Raw genomic sequence first — 20,134 nt, forward strand, 5'->3', positions numbered from 1 at the left:
CCACCCAGATTTACCTGGTAGCTGTGGCTGAGCAGTCAGACTTCCCTCAAGAAGAGTTAGGCAGTATATAGAGCATACATAATAGGTACAGAGACACAGTAGTACAAGCAAACACTGACCAGAGCTAGGTGTAAAAGTATATAATTATTTATTTAAAAGACACTCATAAATTACACTAGCACAGAAAAGGTAAGTAGTCAAAACACAGTCACTATTACTTATATGTACATCCCTAGTTATTTGTTGGACAAGTCTAAGTTAACACCACTTATTTCCAAACAGAGGTGAGCGCTTAACGTTAGATGGCACTCCAACAAGTTAGTTAAAAAGGGAGGGAAAAGGCAGAGTAATGAAAACAGCAAGGTAAAACACTTTTCAGAGATTCACAGTAAGTTTAGAAAGGCAGTCTATTGCGGAGCAAGGAAGTTCGGTTGCCAGGCCCACTCTAGGGAAAGCCGGGCGAAAAGATGTCCAAGATCACACAATGTCACAAGTCTTTACAGGTGAGTAGGAAAGGTTTTACTAAGTTTAGAAAAATTTAGTTAGGGTGTCCCAGGCTTACCCAGGTTCGAGAGCCGAGGGCTAAATCTACCCCGTACAATCGGTGGCAAGGGAAGCCGGGCGGAACACGGTGCCTTTAAAATGGAAAGGATCCTCCAGCGGTGGCAGTTGTTCCTGGTAGTGGGTGCAAGTTGCGGCGTCCAGAGGAAGAGAAGATCTCGACGTGGAGGAAAGCTGAAGGTCGTTGCACTACCAGGGAAGAAACCAGCCGTGGAGTTTTCCGGTTAAAAGGATGTTACCCCTCCTTCGCGGTTGAGGTAAAAAGTGGTATCCCGGTTGCCGGGGTGCTTGGCACAGGCAAGGCGGCCACGAGATGCTTCAGGGAGGCGAAAAGAAGGCAGAAACTGGTTGTCCCCACCAGTCAAGGGAAGAAGACTCTCCCGGCTGGAGATCTCCTCTGTCGTTGGGAAAAGTGGTGAGACGGTTCCGCAGGGCTCCACCGGTGGTGTCGTCTTGGCAGGTCGGCTCGGCTTCTCCCTCTTCGGCTTCTTAGGTCCTGTGGCAACTTCTGAAGAACCAGTCCCAAAGACCCTGCTTTTATGCAGCAAACCCCCATTCATACAGCCTAGCTGTCACTCAAACATGCTAAGTGGTGAGCGGGGCGGCTCACCACTTGGGCCAATCACACCAGAGTGCGACATGAGTTGGCACGGCAACTCAGTCCAGGGTGCCTAAACCCCCTCCCTCACCCCCTGTGGTACCCAGACAGAATGGCACCACTTTGGAGGGCTTCTGTGCAGAAGCCCGCCAAAAGTGGAACAAAGGCTCGACTCGGGTTCAGGGTTACTGAAGTGAACCTAGACGCCATTTTGGCGGTGAGTTCTGGCAAAAAATCCCAACCGGTGAATTTATTTTAAATAAATAAACCGGCGGTATCTTTAACATTGCACCAAAAAGTGGTGCATTAAAATCAATGGGAAATCCCATTGGGAAATATTCCGGTGGAATATTTCCGTGGTATCCACTGCCACCAGCCAGAAACTCGTGAGGGGGGACGGGACAGTACCCCCTCGACAACAGACCCAGGGGCAATCTAATTGCCCCTACCAGTACTTCCACAGTATGATGGTTTGTACTGGTTAAGTTCCTAAATTAAGACTAGTAAAGTCAATGGTGACTTTACAGACCCAGGGAGACAGTAGTCAGTCCCAGGGTGTGGAGTCTATGTTTGGGGGTCACTATGACACCCCTGTGTCACTGCACTGAGGGTGCTGTGTAACACACATTCAAAAAACAATGATAGTCTATGGGGAAAAAATACCTCATAGCCCATAGCCCATAAGCACATTGCAAGTCACAGAAACACTCTCAAGTCATGTCCAAGAGTGAGGGTAAAAGAGTGTCACTCTTGGCAGGAGAAAGAAATAAACCCCAAAAATCCAGCAAAGCTGCTGGGGGACTCACTAGGTTAGGAAATTCAGCCTAAACAGAGAATTCTCCCTAACAACCTCCGGTCGAACGAGACATCCAAAAATCGGTCAAAACATTCTAATTATTTTTTTTAACTCAAAATATAAGGAAAAAAGCTCATAGAGCACTAAGAGAACTCCCAACACTGAAGCGTGCAGTACAAATCTGAAGATGGTCTCCGGGGGTGGAGCTTCGGCAGAGGACTGTCATTGGATGGGGGCAGTATGACCAAGAGGACAGTGATTGGTTTAGAGGACAAACACATTTTTAAAGCGCAAGTGAAACTGTTTTTTCTTTTACCAAGGTTTCCCAGCCTGACAACGGGAATATTCATGAGCATGTGACTTTATGTCAGACCCCATGCTGGAGAATACACAGTTCTGGTCAGGTTCCCTTCACAAAGCCTAGGCCCCTTACGTCTTTTAACACACAAAGTTCTTCTGGTCAGGATGTACATTTTGTTCCTTACACAATTCTTTTTAGGCCTCTCGGGGTTCCCTTCCCCAAGCTTAGGCCCCTTATGTCTTTAAACAAAGATCTCCTAGTTAGGATGTACCTTTCACTGTACAGTTCTTACATGGGGTAGTATCATAGACTTTCGAGAATGCTGGGCTCTTTGCTCCTCCCACACACGACCACTCGGACCTTCAACTACTCAATCCCTTGCTCTTCCTTTTTTAACCTTTCACCTTCAGGTGCTTTCTGCATGCCTTCTTGCTCTCCTTTGTTTCCTTTGCTTTATCGTGCACACAGCTTTGCTTTAATTTCTCAGTATGGCGCCTCTGGCATGTGTTCCTTTTTACAGCGTGCACACTTGCACCCACCCGCTTCTTTCTTTCCAACCTTTAACTTTCATTTGCTTCCTGCACCCATTCTTGCTTTCCTTTGTTTCTTTTATTTCACTATTTACGCTTGCGCCCTTTTCTTCACTGGGCACACTTGCAGCACCCTATGGTTTCCTGGCTTTATATCGTGCCTCTCGCACACTTTCCTTTCTTCGCTGTGCACACTTGCACCCGTCAGGTTGTTTCTCATGCCTCTTGAACACTTCAGATGCCTTTACTCTGCTCTACTTTCGTTTAGCGCTGGTAGCGCCTTTTGCTGCTGTTTTCCCTATTTCTGCTATTTCTTTCACTTTCTGTACTTCTAATGCAGTCGCTCTTTTTTCGTTCTGTGCTGCTCTGCAAACTGTGTCTATCTCCCGCTCTGCTCCAATCAAACACACTCTCCTGACTTTCTCTCTGTGACTTTCACGAAACTCACTGGGCAGCAGTGCGTTGACAGGCGTTCTCCCTCTTGATATGCGGGGTTGAGGTCATGGTCTGACCACCTGCCCCTCAGACGCCCTTGGGACTGGCACAGGTCCCAACATCACCAGCAGGATGCAGGCTGCCTCACTCTGGCTCCTTGGAGGCATGACTCCCTTGCCACGCTGCAGAGTCTCGGCATCCACTCTCCTCCAAGCTCCAGAGCTGCTCTCTGCTCTTTTGCTTCTCTGGTCCAGACAGCATCCCCAGCTTGCTCGTTACTTCTGGCAGAACTCCACCTTTTATAGCGTATGGAAGAGTCAAGTAGAGTCCGGTGTGCACAGTTGGGATAAAGTGCCTGACCTTACCTGACTATTAATCCTCATTGATCTTAGCTGCATCATTCTCATTGCAGTGGGTGTTGGAAATGGGGTAGGCGAGATTGACTGGGTTTGGAAATACCCTATATAAACTGAGGGAGAGGGTTTTAAGGTGAAATGGGAAAAGGGGGAATACCAATTCTCGGCCTTGGGTGTTCTCCTCCCTTGTTACCCTCCACTCAAGTGATCCTCCCTCGCTTGTCCACCCCACAGGGACAGGATCAAAAGCCCTTCCCTGGCCACCTGAATTGAGGATCCCGGGGGAATAGGTGGGAGAATACTTTCAGGTTGACAGACCGCAGCGTCCACCCATTAAAGGCTGCGCAACCATATGCCCTTAAACTTTCCTTCTCTGTTTCTTCACCAACATCCTTTCTTGGCTTCGCTTTTCTGCGTTAAGATTTATTCGGGTTTGGGAAGGCATGGCTAGCAGCCAATGGGGTAGGATGGCTCCCTGCACTGCTCCGGCCTGGTCCGCCATGATCCAGAGAAAGTACAAGCTGCGAGGTGTATATATGCCCAATATGTGGCTGCCCCTGCTCTACGGGGCTAATGGCTATGGCACAAGGTGCAGATAAGCACCTGCACAAAAACTGCTGGGGGCAACAATATACAGCAACCCGGGCCGGGCGGTGAAGCAACATGAAATATCCCTGCCACATATAGCCTGCAGCGGCCAAGCAAGCAGGCACTGTACGGGAGTGAAGCACCAGCTGAACCTGGGCCTTGAGGTGAAAACTGAAACACAGCCCCAAGTGCATTGGGCTAATGACGGGGCAGCAACCTGAAGACTGTCCGACGATGGGCTGCTAAAATGGGTCATTCAGACAGTAGGCAGTCGGATGTACCAGGAAGGTGATAATACCTTTCGCTGCCATCAGCAGAGAAGCACAGAGGAGGACATAGGAACCAGAGGACTGGTGTGAGCACCCTCCTTTTTTGAAGATAATGCAGGTGCCAAAGCTCTTGATAATATTGTATGGGCAGCTGGGCAAGGCGCTCCACGCGGAACACATCTAGAAGCTCCTGTGGAACCACCGCCCTGGTGAAAAGCAGTTGTGGCTCATTGAGAGAGGGGAAGTGAGATTAATGCCTACCAAGTCAACTAAAACCAAGGAGAACCAGCCAACTATGGACAGCTTTACTAAGCCCAAGCAGCAGGACCCAGGTGAAAAGATGGACTCAGCACACGAGAAAGAAGGGGGCCGGAAAGAGTTGCACAATCAAGTGATGCTGGCCCCAGCGGATTTGAAAGCTACACTGGGAACAAAGATAACAGAAGTGCATTTGGACGTTGGTCTGTTGCGCCAAGACTTGCAAAACCTAGCAGAGCGCACCACAGCGCTGGAGACACATGTGAAGAACACAGGTGGGCTACGAGACACACATGCGGATGTCCATGTTCTGCAGCAAAAGGTCAGTCTACTGGAGAACAGAATGCAAGAGGTAGAGGGACGGGCTAAAGAAATAACATTTGCATAGTAGGCCTGCCTGAAGGGGAGGAAGTTGCGGATCTGACAGCGTATATAGAAAATGTGCTGCTTCAGGAGATTGGGCACAGGAACCTTACACAGGGCTTCACAATTGAGAGAGCGCTAACTAGCCGGCCCCCCTCCAGGAGCACCCCCGACAGCGATTATTGCTAAGGTCATGAATTATAAGGACCAGGAAAAAATATTGGTTTACACCAGACAAGGAGGAGAATTGAAGAGAGCCTCTGCAGACCTGGCGGTCTATACGGACTATACGTTTCAAGTGCAGAAGAACAGGGCACAATTTGTAGCAGTCAAAGCAAGGCTGAGTGGCTGGGCTGAACTATATGTTGACATACCCAGCGTGGCTTACAGGTCAAATATTAAAATAAGTAGTGGTTTTTTCACCTCCCGGAAGAAGCACATTCATGGATGGATAGAGGGAGGATAGGGTCTGGCGAAAAGGAGGGGGAAGACAACCAAGGAAGAAGCAAAGAGAGCACTACCCAACCTGATGCGAAAGAAGATGAAGGTACTTTGGACTGCTAGATCAGCACAGGGGAGTGTGCCGGCAGAATTGTATACGGACATACATCCTGGTCCAGAGGCCTCTTATAAAGGGTTACGTACCCAGCGCAGGGATCCTAAATGCATGTGAATGTTTTTTTCGCATAGGGTGGGGTCTATAAGCAGTCAAGCTATACAATAGGGAAGAGGAGACGGTACCCATGGGGCACCCGCCACACCCTGTGCCCATCCGTTGTGCACCCAAAAAAAAAAAATAATAATAATAATTTCGATCCTTTTTTTCAGTCAAATTGACTCGACCCTTTTGTCATTCGATCCTTTTGATTCGGTACTATGACCTATAACCTATCACCTCCCTGCAGGAAACACACCACACGACTGAAAAACAGGCATTATTAATGAGTAAATGGAAAGGGCAAACATTTAGTTCCACGTATTCTGCTTACGCTCGCGGGGTATCGATAAGGATAGCGCCCTCAGTACCCTTTAAAGTTAAGCACATTAAAACGGATAACGAGGGCAGGATGGTGCAAGTACAAGGGCTCCTGGAACAAGTAGAGACATTTCTAGTCAACACGTATGCCCGTAATCATAGCGCCAAGTTTTTCCAGACCTTATATCCACGTCTAGACCCCTACCCGAGATAGTAATATGATATGGTAGGAGTTTACAACTGCATGTTAAACGCAACCCAAGACCGGTCAGACACCAAATATACTAAACCTGCTCCTCTCACCAGAACTCTAAAGACGCTCCTAGATTCCTTTGCTTTAGAAGACGCTTTGAGAATTCTCCATCCAGACATTATTCACACTTTTCTGCGCCACACGCAGTACACACAAGAATAGTTTATTTTTTTGCAGAGAAAGAAAGGCAGTGTATCGTCAGACCACGCCCCACTCAGACTGCAATGGCAATATGCGCCCCCTATGGCCTCTATACCTACGTTTACATGGAGGCTTAGGAGCAAATCGCTGCGTGACCCCCCATTTTGCGATGGCATTAGAGACTGTATCACAGACTATGTAGTGCATAATCTGGCTAGTGTACCACGGGCTAGTACCTTCTGGGAAACATTGAAGGTGGTGATTAGAGGGACCGCTACAGCGGGTTCTAGAGGGGTCCAAGCGTCCATAAACAAGGAATTAATTTCTGCGGAGGAACAACTGAGGGAATTGGAGCAGTCCCAGGAGCATTACCCGGACCGCAACGCGAAAACTAGGGAACTGAAGTCGAAATGCATGGAATGTTGGGAGGGACGGGGCAAGCACAGTTTTGCCATGTACAGAGAGAAGCAACACAGAGAGAGGGATAAATCGGGCCGATTGCTAGCATGGCTAAATAAGAATGAAGGGAAGAGGGGCCCCATACACTCTATAGATGTGGGACAGGAGAATCTACGCTATACTTAAAATGGGGTTAATGAGGTGTTCTGGGAATTTTACCAGCAACTATACCAAGAGGGGTCCTCAGTCCCAGGTACCCACCTAATGGAAGTGTTGAACGAGATTAAGCTCCCCGGATTGACCCTGGATCAAAGAGAACCTAGAAGAGCCCATTACTCTGGAAGATATCGAAATCACGATTAGGGGTTTGCCGACAGGGAAGATCCCAGGGTCAGATGAACTACCTGGTGAATTCTATAAAGAATGTGCTCAAGAATTGGCCCCCCATTTGCTTAGCACCTTCAATGATTCTTATGAGGCGCAGCTACTCCTACTTAGTCAGAGGGAATCTATTATCATTAATGCAGCTGGATCAGACGGGCTATGTCCCCGGTCAAAGTATGGCCTGGAACCTGAGGAGACTACACCATATGATAGACAGGCCAGCATCCTGGGACAACTCGTGCAGCATAGCCATATTGGACGCAGTAAAAGAGTTTAATTCTGTGAGTTGGGATTGGCTTTACGCAGCATTGCACAGATTTGGATTTAGCTGGCATACATCAAGTGGGTCCAACTGGTGTACGCCAGACCCATGGCTAGGGTTAAGATGGGTAGATGTGTCTCGGGGGCGTGGGAACTTGGGAAATGCACAAAGCAAGGCTGCCTCTCATCATCACTGCTTTATGTCCTAGCAATGGAGCCGATCGCGCAGTATCTCAGGACAGAATACTGGAAAACTGGTATTGAAGTAGATGGGGCAAGACACTTGATATCCCTCTATGCAGACAATACTTTATTATATATTCAGAATCCAGAGGATAATTTGGAGCTGCTGCTAGAGGCTATGGCCTTTTTTGAGAAACTGTCCAGGATCACCATAAGCATGCATAAATTGGCATTATTTCCGATGGCAGGACTGTGTAAGATAGAGCGAGGGTTGCTGCCAGTGCGGGACCTGTAGTGGAAAGAGGGCACATTTAAGTACTTGAGGGTTAATGTGTATCACAAACCGGGGGAAGAGTATATACAGAACACGTTACAGGCACTGGAGGGAATCAAGAACTCCATGAAGTTTTGGACTAAATAGCCGCTGTCAACTGACAAGGAGGGCCATGCTGAAGATGGTGGCATTGCCTAGAGTATTGCATTTTTTTGTGAACGTCCCATTTTACATTCCTAGGTTCTTCTTTAAGAAACTGGAGGGTATCCGCAGAAGCTTCCTGTGGCAGAATGGGTGAAGCAGGATAGCGTTGGCATCGCTATACAGGCCGCACGCGCAAGGGGGTATCAGAGTCCCACACTACGAATTATATTACGTAGCGGGGCAAATGCAATTTGTGGTGGATTGGCTCACTGAAGACACCACTAATGACACACACATGTTGCAAACTACCGAGCTGCGGTATTATTTAAAGGAGATATTTTGGATGGGGAAACCCCAGAGGACCCAATAGTCCCCCCTAGTGTCTCTGGGGGTAAACGTGTGGGACAGAGCCCTGGCAGTGATGGGGCTGACAGACCCAATATCGGGACAGACTCCCTCGATTTCAGTAATGTCATCTACGCCACAGGCGAGCTAGGGAATACGTACATATCGGGAAAACTGCGGGCTGGTCACCATAGGGGATTTGTTCCAGGACACTGTTTTCGTACCCTTCTTAGAGTTGGCAAGGCAGACTGGCATAGATACAGGTCAATACATGCTATGCCGTGCTAGTAAGAGAGAGGCCAGCATACAGCGAACTAATGGAGAAACATTCAATAGCGGATATCCTATATGACCTAGCTGAGGGAGCGCTGTTAGGCAAGATTGTATGCAGTAACCTTTGGTGGCACTACAACAACCCCGACGTCCTGGCAATAGGAACCCAACCTTTGGTATAAGTCTGTACTACACAGGATGGTAGCGTGTTGAGCAGCCAGGCTTATCTCAAGAGGGGTCAATCTGAGCTGTAGGGGAGTTACACAGAGATTCACAGTGACAAGTATTCAAATAAACTCTTACACACAAGGTTTCTTGATTAAACAATTATTAATTTAACTGTCAGTTTGAGTAAGTCTTATTCAGAAGGTGCAATATATTAGTAACACACAAATACACTCCAAAATATACACTAACAATATACAGAACAAGTGAGGTTACACAACAAGAGGTACGTTTTCTTAGACTTTACAGTACCTTTGGTTCGAAGAAGAACGGCCTCAGCTGGCTTCTGTTCCTGTGCAGCTCTGCAGATCCTGTGTTCCGGGGCCTCAGTCGTGGGGACACGAGGGGGGATGTCTGGAGGAATCCGGCAGTGCAACAGGACAGTCGGCGACAGAAAAGGACCAACTTCTATTCAGTGGCACTTCGAGGTTTCAGTTCCTTGTGTCTCAGCAAATAGCACCACTACAGACTCTTGGCTGTTGAGATGGGCTTTCCTTGCATCTGGGGTCCAGCACTCTGTTGAGGTGGCTCAGGTTCGGTCAGTCCTGCTTCCTGGGAGTCCAGAGATCTTCCTGGACCTCTTGGCCAACTTAAAAGCAACGCACACGATCTGGTGTTCCTCTCCCTGGCTCTTAGGTTCCAGCAGCAACTGCAGTGGAAATACAACCAGCTCAGAGAGGATGTCCAGGTGGCTTACTTTATTTATTAATTTTTTATTTATTTACATTTTTAAAGTGCTCCCACAGTATGCGGGCATCGAGGCGCTGTTACAGGAATTATTTGTTTTTTAGTTGCGTAATTGTTTTTTTTGTCTTAGTTGCGTATTTATAACATGCTTAAATACCCAGAGGTTTCGAAGTGCGGACCCGGGTATCGCACCTGAGTTGCTTTGTGTCATCTTGCTTCCAAGGCGAACATGTTGCCGCTGAGCTATACTCCCGGGACTTTGGAGTTGATTGGTACCACCAACTCAAGGGGAGAAGTCGTCCTTACAGAGCTTCTCTAGTCAAAACGAATTTGGAGCTTCAGCACAGCAGCAGGGCTTCACCGGGCAAACCAACGGTTCAGGAGTTGCAGCAGGTGTCTCTTCCAAGTTCTTCTTCAGATTCCTTCGTCCAGTGGTCGACTCTGCCTTCCAAGCCAAAACGCCTTGCCTTTTATGCAGGTTTCTCCCATTCATTCCAGCCTAGCTGTCAGTCACCCAGCAGGGTGGCTGTCCTTGCCGGAAAGCCAGCCGGCCAATCACCTAAGCGGGCATTGCTGTCTCCTAGGAGACTAAGCACAGGGTGTTTCGGGCACCTCTCTCGCTTCCTGCCGTCGCCAGACACCCTGGAGCCAGAGGCAGGCTTCACTTGTGAATCCTGCCAAAGAGAAAACGAACAAAGGGATCAAACCTAGTATGGCGGGCAGAGGAAATCTCAAGAAGGACCTTTCTATAAAGAAATGGCGAAAAAAGAAAACCGGGGCCATTTTGACAAAAATGGCACCCTTGGGGGCTTTACTGCAGTTGTGAAGGTAGCCGGCGGTAAAAGTACACCACGGTAGGTTAAAGTAAACCACTGCCACCAGCCATTCATCGAGGAAAGGGTAACATCAAAATGTTACATGAGAAACTAGACACAGGGGATACTAAGTAACCCCTCCAGCACCCAACTGTAAGATAGTGGGTGCTGGGTCTAGCAAGTTACAAATGTAAGTAAAGTCCATTTCACTTCCAAACTCTTGGAAACGGTAGTTTATCCAAGAGAAGGTATTTAAACCTTTGTGAAATCTGAAAGACTTTCTTGTGTCACTGCACAATGTAAAAGATGATGCCTATGGAGTTTGTCAGACTCCACAACCAAAAGAAACACAGAGTTCAAATCACAGTAAAATTACATGACAGAGTGGGGAAAAAAGGGTCTCACTCTCTTCGGGTAAAAAATTAAAAGTCCTAGAGTCCAGCAAAGTTGCTGGGGGTCTCTAAGCTAGAGAGGAATTAGCACATTTCTGAGAATTCTCCCTAACGAGGGCATACCATATCACAAATATATGACCTCCTACTGTCTAATGGGCCGGCTTCCCCTCTGGCTATAAGGGGTAAATGGGAATTGGATCTGGGCCCACCTTTGCTGATGCACAATGGGGGAGGGTACTGGGATACCACAAGACGGTGACGCAAAAAGCAAGATTGCAGCTTGTACAGCTGTTGGTGATGCACAGAGCGTACATGACACCTCAGCGAATCTGTAGATTTCCGGGGGCAGCCGAACAGAGATGCCCAAGGTGTAATGCTACGGAAGCTGGAATGCTACACATGTTTTAGGCATGCCCAGTTGTGGGTCTTTATTGCCCAGAGGTGGAAAATAGATCACAGAAAGGGGCAGAAATGGATGTTCTTTCCCCGGGATGTTTTCCACGACCCAAAGGCCAGAAACAAGTTGCCAAGCTGAAGGACCTGGCGTGTATTCTGGCTAAATGCAGAATCGCTATGGCATGGAATCATCTAAAGGCTGGAATAGAAGAATGGTGGAGGGACCTGCACAGGTGGGGAGGGACGGAGACCGCGGCATGGAAAGCAGCAGCAATTAACAGGAAACATCTCAATATGAGGTTCACGATACTGCAAAAAAGTGAGAAGCTTTTAGACATGGACAAAAGTCAAACATCGGTTTCTGCTGGTACAGCAAAAATCCAACAGCCAACAGGACAGCTGAATGGATTCATCAGTGTTTCCTCTACCCAATATGAATCATTCTTACCTGTTCATTTAGAATGCAAAATGCCGATCATAGGACAAACAGTCTGCTTAGCAGCAATGAGAATGTTACGAGAAGATTAGGTATGCATGCTGCTGTACACATCTTGAATCTGGTTTCCAGCTTGTGAAGGGACTTACCTGAGAGTTCACAGACTGCCCCATTGGGATTCGGGAGCACTCAAGTGCGTACTGCTTCACGCAGAAATAGCAGCCCTGCGGAAAATCAAAAAGAAACCACTCATCTAAGTGCCTTTTACTTCCCATTGAATACCTGTGTCGGAGTTGTCGTACTGGAGCATTTCTTTAAAGTTCCAAGGGAAACCCATCTCTATGGGTAACACGGTCCCTAGTAGAGCGTGCACTTTAGGAGATGAATAACCCATGATGAGGGCAGCTGTCCAGAAATGACGGCACCTGCAACTCACAGGGAAGGATGCACCACCTTCTTCCAACCAAGTAGCTATGATGGCCTTATCTCTTATGTAACACCCAGGACGTTATCTTGATGGGATACTCAGTCACATAGCGACTTCATCCCCAGATATCACCTTATTTCTCAAAGTGCAGAAGCAATCATGAGCGTGACAACCAGAGAGCACACTGAAAGATACATCAATGGCATGAGCCCATTATATGTACATTGCAAAAAACAGGAAAAACAATACAACAACAAACATCCAAGACTAGATAAAAAGAACAAATGACGTAGGTTCAGTACCGCTACAGATCCGAATGGGTGGTTGGTGCGACCCTATACATAGGCCTCCTGTTCCATTAGGGATGCCAGGCCATTCGTACGAGCCCCTTCTGCCCATCTTCTTCCATGTGGGCTCTTTTTGGTACAGCAGCTACATTTAATTGTCAATTATAAGCAGAAAGACAATGCTTTCTCTATCTCTACTCTAATGAGTACCTGGCACTGCAGACATGGGCACAGAGGATACCTTTGAGGTCACTATGACTTGCCACCCCAGCTCGAGCCCAGAAACGTCAGGCACGTCCAAAGCATCCCAAACTGGTTTTTAGGTTTGCTGCTTTGCCCCTCCTGGTACCTTTCAGCACAAACCACATGATTTAGTGGTGGGGACAGCTGTCCAAGGTTTCTGATCTTTTCCGATCGACTGGTGATCTAACAGTTTTATGGTCGGTGGCCTGGAACTGGCTGATACCTTGGAAGGCTGGGGTCTTGGGGCAGGACCATTTGAGTACCATATTTTTAATGCTGGAACGTTTCCCAGAGAGCTCTCAGCCCCCTCATGGCCTTGCAGGACACATTGCTCCTGGAATGCCGTATTAAGCAATGGAAGGTTTATAAATCTCTGTGGCTCTGGTCTTTCTCACCAGTACCCATGTTACAAACTATTCCCGCAGTCACACACTTATTTTGTGGCCTGGGCCTACCGCCCTGGGTGCAGCATAGCGTAAGGCCTCGATTTCAACACGGCTGCCTTGTCTTCTTTAACCAGAAGTGAAAAGAAAAGCTTTTCTTGAAACAAATAAATTATGCAGCTTTCTTAAAATGGCGATAACCTGGCTCGATGTTACTACTTAAACTAAAAAAAAATAATGTTCTAATATATTCCATGTATAGCAATATGCCTGTGTATTCAACAATATAAAGTTCCCTTACAGTGTAGCAAAACTAGTTCCCTGAAGTGTGGCAAAACTAACTCTAGTCTACTTATGTTCATAATCTACAAAACAACATGCCAACTTCTCAAACAAAAAAAGGCCTAAGAAACCCTGAATAAAAGAGTTTTTTAATCTTATATTTCCAGTCTTGCGTGGGAGGTGTAGGGGGCGGTGCGTAATGCTGCATCTGCCCTACCTGCACCATCACACATGGTCCACAAAGGAAGACTGTCCGAAACAATGGGATCCTGGAGCACTTTAGGAAATGAACCAGCTCCTTGAATGCCTTCTTATGAAAGGCAGTTCTAGAAGTCTCACCAAGGTTCTGTACTGTCTGGCAGAGTGGTCTGTGCATTCAGACCTTCGCCCACTACCTTCAAATGGGGACATCCAACTCCTCGAAATGAAAGTAGAAGAGGAAGACCCAACTTCAGTGCAACTCTCTCAATATGTCTAGTGATAGAAGCATACCCCATTTCTCTGCACCACCGCAGAGGGCTTAAATCTTGCTGTGAACACATTGACCCTCGCAGAAGGTTATGTCTCGGTTTACTATGGTCTCTGAAATGCCACTCCTGTGGCTGTACTCTCAGTAATCCCTCTCAATTGACTCCAGAAGTGATGCAAGGCTTAAGAGGCCAGAAACACTGCAGCATGTCAGCAGGCATATCATCATCCACTCCTCTTTATGCTTCTCTATTCTGGTCCAGAGCACTTTCCCCTAACCCCTCAATGCCCTCCTGGATTCCTGATTGAGAAGTGGAAGTTTGAGAGATTAGAAAGCGCTGTCCCAATAAAGTAGGCAAAGATTTGTGCTGATCAGGAAGGTACATTGGTCCTTATTAGCTCATGAAATGCCATCTATCTTCGTATCAAAGTTAGAGGAAAATGAGAGCACATACATTCTTATTAATGAAATCAGTTTTAGGAGATTTAACAGTTCAAGTGGCCAGTGCAAGTGTGTCCTCACCTGAAATGCCAACTCCATCAGGACGATCCCGCCAGGTAGAGCTCTTTGGAGATGGTATGTAGTGATAGATGGTCCTGCGTTCTGCAGAGGAGACAGAATCAGACTTGGACCTGTGCCTTAATGAGGGTATAAGACAGCTCCGAACAGAGATTTCTCAACAATGATAGTGTGTCCACATGGAGTAAATGCCAAGCCACAAGGAAAGCAGAGTGAACAGGGTGAGTGAAGAGCAAAGAAATGAGAAGCTCATCAGCAACAATGGACAAGGTGTTAATAACAAATATAGGGCAACAGACAGGAAAACCAACAGTCGATGGGGACAGAAGACGAAAGGCAGGATCTTTAAAATCTGCAGGGAACTAGCAAACCCTTCCGCAGTCGTCTCCTCCTCTCTTGCATCCCAGGCCCTCTGCAATGCACAGGCCACACACTTCACCACTAAAACTCTGAAGAGCCTGAGCACCCTTGCTATCCCCCCCACACCAACCCCTCCCTCCCTCTCTCGTGTCTCACCTGAAGAAGTCGGCAGAGTCGTCCGCTCCATGAAGGACTTGTCCAAACAAGTTTCTCCTCGCTCCTCCTGAACCATCAATAACAACATTGTCTCTCTTGCCCCTGTACTTGCTGATCTCTGCAACCACTCTTTTGCCACTGGATCTTTCCCATCATCCCTCTAGCACTCCATTGTGCGCCCCCTCTGAAAAACCCTTCAGCAGATCCTACCTGTCCAGCCAACTACCGCCCTATTTATATCACCACCTTCCTTGGGAAACTCCTGGAGAAGCTGGCCTTTCCACAACTTACTTCACACACTGAACTTGTTGGCAGTCTCCACGACCATCAATCTGGATTCCGAGCATCCAGATGCATAGAAACTGCTCTCGTGAAGATCTGCTCGCATCTCTGGACTGTCACTCTCCAGCTGTCCTCATCCTACTTGATCTCTCCCCTATCTTCAGTACGGTTAACCAATCGATCCTCATAAAACGGCTCCATGATAGATACCCTTAGTATCTCAGAGCGGGCACTGGACTGGCTTACCTCTTTCCAAACCGAACGTTCGTCCGAAGTCATTGTGGGCACCTTCTCCTCACCTACGTTCTTCTCCACCTGTGGTCTCCCCCCGGGATCAAACCTCTTCCCCTGGCCCTTCAACATTTCCCTTGCTCAGCTAGAACTCCTCAATTTTTCCTCCTCCAACTTCAAGTGCTGCGCAGATGACACCACTCTTTTTCAAATTTCCTGTTCACCCTCTTCCATCATCCCTGACTGCCTATCTGCCATCCAGTCCTGGTGTACTTCCAACAATCTCTGCTTCAATGCCAGCAAGACTGAGATCATTCCCATTGGGACCCCTGCTCTCTCTTGTTTCTCCTCACTCTGGACATCCTCTATGGTCTCTCCACCAGCTCCTTCTTCTGAAGCCAGAAACCTTGAAGTCTTTCACCTATCCCTCTCCTTCCTTCCTCACTCTCAGGACATTGCCAAGAAGAGCAAGTTACTTACCCATTTATTTATTTTTAAATTTGTTTATTGGCATTTTCTTTAGTTTTCATACACATGAATCATTTGCCTTACAATTCTTGCGATAGCAATGTGTTTAACATAACATTAACATTGTTCAAACAACAATAACTGTCTCCTACTTTAGTTCTCTTCCTGTGGTGTCGCCAGTCTCAAGGGGAGGTGGGTGTGGGGGGAGGGGGATCTGCTCGGTAACTTCAGTGGGGAGCGGTTCCCATGTGATTATCTCGACCATCAATCCTCCATCTCATCTAGTTCTTGTAGTAGCCGAAAGTGGGCTTAGTTCAGGGGGGCATATCATCCGAAGGGTGGAACATATTTCTAGTGAGTTCCTTCCATGCCTCAAGTGTCATGCTGGAGTCATCTGTGGACCCAGCCACACAGTCCTCCCATGCCTTGGTCTCAGCTAGAACCCATCGCTCAGTCTCTTTTTGCCATAGTCTATATTGAGGACCCGCAGGTTTCTTCCAGGCCATTGCGATAGTTCTTTTGGCCAGTATGCATGCTATGTTTGTTTAAAAATTTGTTTATTGGCATTTTTAATAAAGTCTTTTACATATTTCCATATTGTGCCTTATTCTCATGCAAACCAAGATATATTTGATTTAATTTCAGCTTTAACTAACGATAACAACCGTCTCCTTATGGTGTCCTCTTGTGTGGTTCATCACTTCACTGAGGGGTAGGGGTGTTGTGGGGAAGCATTCATTTTGTTAACAGGGTGTGAGGGGGAAGCTTCCCAGAGGTCTGTGGTGTCTCTTGGTGGCTTTCCTCTAGCCATCCTTTATATCTCTCAGGCATATCCGTGCTAGCCGCTGTTTCAGGGGGGCTTGTCATCCGACGGGAGAAGCATATGTCCAATGAGTTCCTTCCATGCTTCCAAGGCTCCGCTGGACTCTTCAGTTGATCTGGCCACGCTTTCTTCCCAGGCCTTGGTCTCAGCCGGGAGCCATTTTATCATTTCTCCATGCCATGCTTTGTATTGCGGTCCGGCTGTTTTTTTCCAGGACATGGCTATGGACCGTTTGGTTAAAATGCATGTTATGTCCATAAGTCTGGTTAAGTGTTTTATCTTGGCCAATCTAGGGTAGGTTCCCAGTAAGCACTCCTCTGGCGTCCATTTATACTTGGTCATGCCTGCTTTCTCACATGCTTGTTTCACCTTTCCCCAGAGTGTCTTTGTTTTGGTGCATTCCCACATCATGTGTATTAGGTCTGCTTCCTCCTTTTTGCACCAAGTGCAGTTCGATTGTGTCTGTTTGTTAAATTTGGCTATCCGCTGCGGTGTTAGGTAGGTTCGGTATAGCGTGTTCATCTGTATTTGCCTAAACCTGTGATTTCTCGACACCTCCTTGGGGAACGTGAGCGCCCGGTTCCACTCCTCCTCTGTCATCTCCCTGCCTATATCCACTTCCCATTTCCTTTTCATGTCTGCGCTTCGGGGATTAGGTGTGTCGTTCAGTTGCCTATATATTTGGGATATTGGTCTACTACCCTCCCCCAGGTTATATAGCAGTGTTAGTAGTGGGTCTGTGTCCGGTTCTTCGGGCCATGTCTCCCATTTGCTTCGCGCAGTGGCACGGGTCCTCTGGTACCAGAGAAACTGACCCGATTGTATGCCCTCTCTATCTCGCAGCGTGTCGAAGTCCTTGAATGTGCCTTCTTCGTATAGGTCTCCCCAGGTGTAGACCCCTTCTCTTTCCCATAATCTGATTTGTTTCAGGTCTGTGGCTACTGTGTATAAGTCTGCGAGCAGTGGGATCTCCGGTGAGTAGGCCCTCTGTGTATTGGTGAGTGTCCTCGCCCTGCGCCAGATCTCCCTCCCCAAGTTGACTATGTGCGGTGTTTCTCCCATCAGTTTCGGTGGTATCCATACCAATTCTTTCAGGCGGTGTGGCAGGCTCATGGCCTGTAATAGGGGGTTTTCCTCAGTCGGTTCGTCTGATAACCATTTAGTCGTGAAGCTTAGCTGTGCTGCTAGGTAGTATTTTTCTAAGTTAGGGAGCTGAATGCCACCCCTTGTGTATGGCAGGGTTAATGTTGACAGTGCTATTTTATGTCTGTGCTTTCCCCATAGGAATTCCTTTATCAGTGTCTCCAGCAGTCTGAAGAAGGGTTTTTTAATATAGCATTGTATATTTTGGAACCCATACAGGAAGCGCGGTAGGACAACCATCTTAACTATGGAGGCCCTTCCCATCATTGACAGGGGGAGCCGCGACCAGAAGATTGTGGATTTGCGTAGGGCCCGTAGCGTCATCATCGTGTTATGTTCGTGCATCAGCGTGGGGGTGTGCAGTATCTGGATCCCTAGATATCTAAATTTGGTGGTTTGCCATTTTATCCCTACCTTTGGGAGTGTCTCCATCTCAACATGTTGCAAGGCCGCCAGGGGGAACAGACAGGATTTAGACTTGCTGAATTGGATCCCGGACACCTTGGAGTAGTTGTCCAAGACCTCCAGCATAACTGGTACGTTGAGGTGTGGGTCTCTAACATATATGAGGACATCGTCCGCATAGAGTGAAATGATGTGATCTACCCCCCCCAGTCTTATGCCGGCATCGAAAAACTGTTTCCGAAAATAGATCGCTATAGGTTCTAGCCCAAGTATGTATAGCATTGGGGATAGGGGGCAGCCCTGCCTTGTCCCTCTCTGTATGTCCCATGCTTCTGATATGTGTTTCCCAGATTTCACTCTAGCCCTTGGTCCGGTGTACAATATCTGTACCCATCTGATGAACCTGGGCCCGAATCCAAATTCTCTAAGTACCGCCACCAGCCATTCCCAGTAGATGGAGTCGAACGCCTTTATGGCGTCTAAGGACATCAGCGCATATGGGCTTCTGTCCTCATTGGTTTGAGTCATAATGTGTTGTAGTCTACGCAGGTTCATTGATGTGTTCCTGCCCGGTATGAAGTCACATTGATCGATGTGTATTATGTCCTCTATGATTCTGGATAGCCTCTTTGCCAGTATTGATGTTAGTATTTTCGCGTCGTAATTTAGCATCGCTAGTGGGCGGTAAGAATCACACAGGTCCGCAGGTTTGTCCGGTTTAAGGACCGGAACCACCAATGTTTCCCTCATGCTTTCGGGCAGCTCTCCCCTTTCATAGGCTTCCTGGAATACCTCATGTAGTAGGGGTGTGAGGGAGGGTTCATATGCTTTATAGAATTCTGGGGGCAGGCCGTCAGTGCCGGGTGTTTTGCACGTTGCCAGAGACCGGATAGATTCTGTTATATCGTCGAGTGTGATTTCAGCATCTAGCATTTGGGCCTGCTCGGGTGATATCCTATGGAGTCCTATCTCTTCAAGTGTGTCTGAGATCTGTTCTGGAGGGACCTGTTCTGCATGCGAGTATAGTTTCGTGTAGTATTGTTTGAAGGTATCATTTATGCCCTGTTGTGTATGATGTGTGTTCCCTTCCTCGTCTTGTAATGCCGTGGTGGAGTGTCTAGGGTGCTCTCTTCTGCATAACCAGGCCAGCAGCCTTCCCGGTCTGTCCGCCTCTGTGTGTGCCCTATTTGTTTTTGTCACGTGGTCAAGCTTCTCCAGCCTATTCCACGCCAAATCATTTTCTCCCCTGAGTTTTCGAAGTTCCGTTTCCCTGTTCTGGTTGCCTGCCTGGGCTGCCTCTAGTCTTTCTATCTCTTTTTCCAACTGGTCCAGTTCTTTCCTGAGCTGTCTCCTCATTCCCCCGGCCTTAGCAATAATTTCTCCCCTTATTACTGTTTTCAGGGCATCCCATATCGTGCTGCTGTGTTTCACACTTCCCACATTTTTGTCTATGTAGTTATCTATGGATTCTTGTAGCTCCTCCCTGAAGCCTGGGTCTTTGAGTGCTTCTGTTGGCATTTTCCACATGGGGATTGGGGGCCTGGGGCCACTGTGGTTCCATGTCACCATTAGTGGGGAGTGATCAGATATGGTTCTTCCCAAATACTGCGCTCCTTCCATCCGTGGCAGGTGTTCTCTACCTATGAGGATGTGGTCTATTCTCGTGTATATTTTGTGGGGGGATGAATAGTATGAGTAGCCTCTCTGCAATGGGTGCATTTCACGCCACACATCTGCTAGGTCCAGTCTCTCTATCATTGTAGTCAGTGCCGTTGTCGCTGCCGATGGGCCCTTTGGGTGGGGGATGGATCTGTCAATTGTCGGGTCGCATACACAGTTGAGGTCGCCTCCCCACAGGAGTAAGCTATCTCTGTGTTGCACAATTTTGGGGTATAGTGAGTCCAGGTGAGCCGGTATGTTGCTGTTGGGGAAGTAAGAGTTGATTATGCATATTTCTGTCTGCTCTATATGTCCCCATAATATAACAAATCTACCCTCTGGGTCAACTACTGAT

The 20,134-nt window shown here is 47.7% G+C and overlaps 1 protein-coding gene across 8 annotated transcripts in view; it reads right to left on the bottom strand.

Moving 5' to 3' along the window:
- SZT2 (SZT2 subunit of KICSTOR complex) overlaps positions 1-20,134 on the bottom strand; it is a 2,035,845-nt gene that overhangs the window by 201,616 nt on the left and 1,814,095 nt on the right. For all 8 annotated transcript variants that reach the window (XM_069642429.1, XM_069642432.1, XM_069642427.1 and 5 more), the window contains 2 exons: positions 14,256-14,336; positions 11,792-11,866 (listed from right to left, as the gene is read on the bottom strand). In XM_069642429.1, coding sequence (XP_069498530.1) covers positions 11,792-11,866; positions 14,256-14,336 — 156 coding nt within the window. The remainder of the gene's footprint in view (positions 1-11,791; positions 11,867-14,255; positions 14,337-20,134) is intronic.

This window comes from Ambystoma mexicanum, chromosome 1q, assembly GCF_040938575.1.
Source record: "Ambystoma mexicanum isolate Mex_15411 chromosome 1q, UKY_AmexF1_1, whole genome shotgun sequence".
Lineage (NCBI taxonomy): Eukaryota > Metazoa > Chordata > Amphibia > Caudata > Ambystomatidae > Ambystoma > Ambystoma mexicanum.